The 7,500-nt window shown below is 38.8% G+C and overlaps 1 protein-coding gene across 1 annotated transcript in view; it reads left to right on the top strand.

The window, feature by feature from the left end:
• LOC311114030 (large ribosomal subunit protein uL16m-like) overlaps positions 1 to 1,212 on the top strand; it is a 9,485-nt gene extending 8,273 nt beyond the window's left edge. Inside the window, exon 5 of the mRNA XM_084189306.1 lies at positions 746 to 1,212. Within this exon, the coding sequence (XP_084045432.1) occupies positions 746 to 937 (192 nt within the window). The 3' untranslated portion in view covers positions 938 to 1,212. The remainder of the gene's footprint in view (positions 1 to 745) is intronic.
• Positions 1,213 to 7,500: the final 6,288 nt, after the last annotated feature.

The raw sequence follows: 7,500 nt of genomic DNA, 5'->3' as shown, positions 1-7,500 counted from the left end.
CCTGATCCTGTCCTTATGTAACCTCTGACCTCTGACCTCTCTCTCCACCAGGTAGTGTCCAGAGAGAGCCTTGGTAGCAGGAACACTATACCTGATCCTGTCCTTATGTAACCTCTGACCTCTGACCTCTCTCTCCACCAGGTAGTGTCCAGAGAGAGCCTTGGTAGCGGGAACACTATACCTGATCCTGTCCTTATGTAACCGCTGACCTCTCTCCACCAGGTAGTGTCCAGAGAGAGCCTTGGTAGCAGGAACACTATACCTGATCCTGTCCTTATGTAACCTCTGACCTCTGACCTCTCTCCACCAGGTAGTGTCCAGAGAGAGCCTTGGTAGCGGGAACACTATACCTGATCCTGTCCTTATGTAACCTCTGACCTCTCTCCACCAGGTAGTGTCCAGAGAGAGCCTTGGTAGCAGGAACACTATACCTGATCCTGTCCTTATGTAACCTCTGACCTCTGACCTCTCTCCACCAGGTAGTGTCCAGAGAGAGCCTTGGTAGCAGGAACACTATACCTGATCCTGTCCTTATGTAACCTCTGACCTCTGATCTCTCTCTCCACCAGGTAGTGTCCAGAGAGAGCCTTGGTAGCAGGAACACTATACCTGATCCTGTCCTTATGTAACCTCTGACCTCTGACCTCTCTCCACCAGGTAGTGTCCAGAGAGAGCCTTGGTAGCAGGAACACTATACCTGATCCTGTCCTTATGTAACCTCTGACCTCTGACCTCTCTCCACCAGGTAGTGTCCAGAGAGAGCCTAGCAGCCATGCAGCGAGAACAGCAGGACATGGAACTTAACAACCAGAACCCCTGGACCTTCCAGAGGATCGCCAGGGGCAACATGCTGGGGGTCAGGAGGGTCCTCAGCCCCTTTGACCTCCACAATCACGGGAAGTACAGCGGAAAGTTCCACAACCCAGGGAGGGTGTGAGGGGGGGGTCGTGGTGGTGCCCTCAAAGACATTTTAACAGCTGCCTCCGACTGCTCTCTGGAACATGGCTTGCATCCATAATGACAGCCTATACGGGGCAGGACTTTCGACCAGAGCCCAGGTGTGATGTACAACGCAGCCCATGTGACCAAAATGGCTGCCAGTCACGTGGAGAATTCTCTCCTTCATTCCTTATTGGAATGTAGCCTGTTACTGTATGTCCCAGATCAGTGATTGGTGTCCAATCAGGAAAGAATAAAGATACTTGTCTGAAATGTTCTGTGTAAACGACTGTTTTTAATCTGAAGCGATCTGAAGTATGACAGTTGGTGCCAATGGATTTTTAATGTTGGATTGATAGATTTTGATGACCATTAACCTTGTTTGAAGATAATTTTGTGCCGATCTCTCCAACCAATCCGTTTGACTCAAAGTGATCCACCGGGTCATGTGATGTTGTTAGACTCCCAATATGTCACTCGAGTCCAGTTTATTTGTCGTATGTACAGGATGCACGTGATACACAGTACAATGAGATGATGACTACAGGTTCACTCATTTAGTTGAGGTGGCTATAGACAATACGTTTCCACAACTGTCTCTATAGTATCATGGAATGAAACTGCAAAGTCCAAGGAAGGAAGCAGTGAATACAGTTTGTATTAATTACGTTTCACCATGAACACATCATATTATATGAAAGCGTCATAGTTAATCGACAAGTATATTATGTAACCATCTAACCAGTACAGTATATTATATAGCTACACCCCATCTAACCAGTATATTATATAGCTACACCCCATCTAACCAGTACAGTATATTATATAGATACACCCCATCTAACCAGTATATTATATAGCTACACCCCATCTAACCAGTATATTATATAGCTACACCCCATCTAACCAGTATATTATATAGCTACACCCCATCTAACCAGTATATTATATAGCTACACCCCATCTACCCAGTATATTATATAGCTCCACCCCATCTAACCAGTATATTATATAGCTACACCCCATCTAACCAGTATATTATATAGCTACACCCCATCTAACCAGTATATTATATAGCTACACCCCATCTAACCAGTATATTATATAGCTACACCCCATCTAACCAGTATATTATATAGCTACACCCCATCTAACCAGTATATTATATAGCTACACCCCATCTAACCAGTATATTATATAGCTACACCCCATCTAACCAGTATATTATATAGCTAAACCCCATCTAACCAGTATATTATATAGCTACACCCCATCTAACCAGTATATTATATAGCTACACCCCATCTAACCAGTATATTATATAGCTACACCCCATCTAACCAGTATATTATATAGCTACACCCCATCTAACCAGTATATTATATAGCTACACCCCATCTAACCAGTATATTATATAGCTACACCCCATCTAACCAGTATATTATATAGCTACACCCCATCTAACCAGTATATTATATAGCTACACCCCATCTAACCAGTATATTATATAGCTACACCCCATCTAACCAGTATATTATATAGCTACACCCCATCTAACCAGTATATTATATAGCTACACCCCATCTAACCAGTATATTATATAGCTACACCCCATCTAACCAGTATTTATATAGCTACACCCCATCTAACCAGTATATTATATAGCTACACCCCATCTAACCAGTATATTATATAGCTCCACCCCATCTAACCAGTATATTATATAGCTACACCCCATCTAACCAGTATATTATATAGCTACGCCCCATCTAACCAGTACAGTATATTATATAGCTACACCCCATCTAACCAGTATATTATATAGCTACGCCCCATCTAACCAGTATATTAGATAGCTCCACCCCATCTAACCAGTATATTATATAGCTACACCCCATCTAACCAGTATATTATATAGCTCCACCCCATCTAACCAGTATATTATATAGCTACACCCCATCTAACCAGTATATTATATAGCTACACCCCATCTAACCAGTATATTATATAGCTCCACCCCATCTAACCAGTATATTATATAGCTCAACCCCATCTAACCAGTATATTATATAGCTACACCCCATCTAACCAGTATATTATATAGCTCCACCCCATCTAACCAGTATATTATATAACTCCACCCCATCTAACCAGTATATTATATAGCTACACCCCATCTAACCAGTATATTATATAGCTCCACCCCATCTAACCAGTATATTATATAACTCCACCCCATCTAACCAGTATATTATATAGCTCCACCCCATCTAACCAGTACAGTATATTATGTAGCTCCACCCCATCTAACCAGTATATTATATAGCTACACCCCATCTAACCAGTATATTATATAGCTACACCTCATCTAACCAGTATATTATATAGCTACGCCCCATCTAACCAGTACAGTATATTATATAGCTCCACCCCATCTAACCAGTATATTATATAGCTCCACCCCATCTAACCAGTATATTATATAGCTACACCCCATCTAACCAGTATATTATATAGCTACACCCCATCTAACCAGTATATTATATAGCTACACCCCATCTAACCAGTATATTATATAGCTACACCCCATCTAACCAGTATATTATATAGCTACACCCCATCTAACCAGTATATTATATAGCTACACCCCATCTAACCAGTATATTATATAGCTACACCCCATCTAACCAGTATATTATATAGCTACACCCCATCTAACCAGTATATTATATAGCTACATCCCATTTAACCAGTATATTATATAGCTCCACCCCATCTAACCAGTATATTATATAGCTACACCCCATCTAACCAGTATATTATATAGCTACACCCCATCTAACCAGTATATTATATAGCTCCACCCCATCTAACCAGTATATTATATAGCTACACCCCATCTAACCAGTATATTATATAGCTACACCCCATCTAACCAGTATATTATATAGCTACACCCCATCTAACCAGTATATTATATAGCTACACCCCATCTAACCAGTATATTATATAGCTACACCCCATCTAACCAGTACAGTATATTATATAGCTACGCCCCATCTAACCAGTATATTATATAGCTACACCCCATCTAACCAGTATATTATATAGCTACACCCCATCTAACCAGTATATTATATAGCTCCACCCCATCTAACCAGTATATTATATAGCTACACCCCATCTAACCAGTATATTATATAGCTACACCCCATCTAACCAGTATATTATATAGCTACACCCCATCTAACCAGTATATTATATAGCTACACCCCATCTAACCAGTATATTATATAGCTACACCCCATCTAACCAGTATATTATATAGCTACACCCCATCTAACCAGTATATTATATAGCTACATCCCATTTAACCAGTACAGTATATTATATAGCTCCACCCCATCTAACCAGTATATTATATAGCTCCACCCCATCTAACCAGTATATTATATAGCTACACCCCATCTAACCAGTATATTATATAGCTACACCCCATCTAACCAGTATATTATATAGCTACACCCCATCTAACCAGTATATTATATAGCTCCACCCCATCTAACCAGTATATTATATAGCTACACCCCATCTAACCAGTATATTATATAGCTACACCCCATCTAACCAGTATATTATATAGCTACACCCCATCTAACCAGTATATTATATAGCTACACCCCATCTAACCAGTATATTATATAGCTACACCCCATCTAACCAGTATATTATATAGCTACACCCCATCTAACCAGTATATTATATAGCTACACCCCATCTAACCAGTATATTATATAGCTACACCCCATCTAACCAGTATATTATATAGCTACACCCATCTAACCAGTATATTATATAGCTACACCCCATCTAACCAGTATATTATATAGCTACACCCCATCTAACCAGTATATTATATAGCTACACCCCATCTAACCAGTATATTATATAGCTACACCCCATCTAACCAGTATATTATATAGCTACACCCCATCTAACCAGTATATTATATAGCTACACCCCATCTAACCAGTATATTATATAGCTACATCCCATTTAACCAGTATATTATATAGCTCCACCCCATCTAACCAGTATATTATATAGCTACACCCCATCTAACCAGTATATTATATAGCTACACCCCATCTAACCAGTATATTATATAGCTCCACCCCATCTAACCAGTATATTATATAGCTACACCCCATCTAACCAGTATATTATATAGCTACACCCCATCTAACCAGTATATTATATAGCTACACCCCATCTAACCAGTATATTATATAGCTACACCCCATCTAACCAGTATATTATATAGCTACACCCCATCTAACCAGTATATTATATAGCTACACCCCATCTAACCAGTACAGTATATTATATAGCTACACCCCATCTAACCAGTATATTATATAGCTACACCCCATCTAACCAGTATATTATATAGCTACACCCCATCTAACCAGTATATTATATAGCTACGCCCCATCTAACCAGTATATTATATAGCTACACCCCATCTAACCAGTATATTATATAGCTCCACCCCATCTAACCAGTATATTATATAGCTACACCCCATCTAACCAGTATATTATATAGCTACACCCCATCTAACCAGTACAGTATATTATATAGCTCCACCCCATCTAACCAGTATATTAAATAGCTCCACCCCATCTTACCAGTATATTATATAGCTACACCCCATCTAACCAGTATATTATATAGCTCCACCCCATCTAACCAGTATATTATATAGCTACACCCCATCTAACCAGTATATTATATAGCTACACCCCATCTAACCAGTATATTATATAGCTACACCCCATCTAACCAGTATATTATATAGCTACACCCCATCTAACCAGTATATTATATAGCTACACCCCATCTAACCAGTATATTATATAGCTCCACCCCATCTAACCAGTATATTATATAGCTACACCCCATCTAACCAGTATATTATATAGCTACACCCCATCTAACCAGTATATTATATAGCTACACCCCATCTAACCAGTATATTATATAGCTACACCCCATCTAACCAGTACAGTATATTATATAGCTACACCCCATCTAACCAGTATATTATATAGCTCCACCCCATCTAACCAGTATATTATATAGCTCCACCCCATCTAACCAGTATATTATATAGCTACGCCCCATCTAACCAGTATATTATATTATATAGCTACACCCCATCTAACCAGTACAGTATATTATATAGCTACACCCCATCTAACCAGTATATTATATAGCTACACCCCATCTAACCAGTATATTATATAGCTACACCCCATCTAACCAGTATATTATATAGCTCCACCCCATCTAACCAGTATATTATATAGCTACGCCCCATCTAACCAGTATATTATATTATATAGCTACACCCCATCTAACCAGTACAGTATATTATATAGCTACACCCCATCTAACCAGTATATTATATAGCTACACCCCATCTAACCAGTATATTATATAGCTACACCCCATCTAACCAGTATATTATATAGCTCCACCCCATCTAACCAGTATATTATATAGCTACACCCCATCTAACCAGTATATTATATAGCTCCACCCCATCTAACCAGTATATTATATAGCTACACCCCATCTAACCAGTATATTATATAGCTACGCCCCATCTAACCAGTATATTATATAGCTACACCCCATCTAACCAGTATATTATATAGCTACACCCCATCTAACCAGTATATTATATAGCTACACCCCATCTAACCAGTACAGTATATTATATAGCTACACCCCATCTAACCAGTATATTATATAGCTACACCCCATCTAACCAGTATATTATATAGCTACACCCCATCTAACCAGTACAGTATATTATATAGCTACACCCCATCTAACCAGTATATTATATAGCTACACCCCATCTAACCAGTATATTATATAGCTACACCCCATCTAACCAGTATATTATATAGCTACGCCCCATCTAACCAGTATATTATATAGCTACACCCCATCTAACCAGTATATTATATAGCTCCACCCCATCTAACCAGTATATTATATAGCTACACCCCATCTAACCAGTATATTATATAGCTACACCCCATCTAACCAGTACAGTATATTATATAGCTCCACCCCATCTAACCAGTATATTAAATAGCTCCACCCCATCTTACCAGTATATTATATAGCTACACCCCATCTAACCAGTATATTATATAGCTCCACCCCATCTAACCAGTATATTATATAGCTACACCCCATCTAACCAGTATATTATATAGCTACACCCCATCTAACCAGTATATTATATAGCTACACCCCATCTAACCAGTATATTATATAGCTACACCCCATCTAACCAGTATATTATATAGCTACACCCCATCTAACCAGTATATTATATAGCTCCACCCCATCTAACCAGTATATTATATAGCTACACCCCATCTAACCAGTATATTATATAGCTACACCCCATCTAACCAGTATATTATATAGCTACACCCCATCTAACCAGTATATTATATAGCTACACCCCATCTAACC

This window comes from Coregonus lavaretus (assembly GCF_964263955.1).
Source record: "Coregonus lavaretus genome assembly, contig: HAP1_SCAFFOLD_1186, whole genome shotgun sequence".
Lineage (NCBI taxonomy): Eukaryota > Metazoa > Chordata > Actinopteri > Salmoniformes > Salmonidae > Coregonus > Coregonus lavaretus.
Note: the sequence above shows the minus strand (reverse complement) of the source record. Positions and strands in the feature narration are given on the sequence as shown.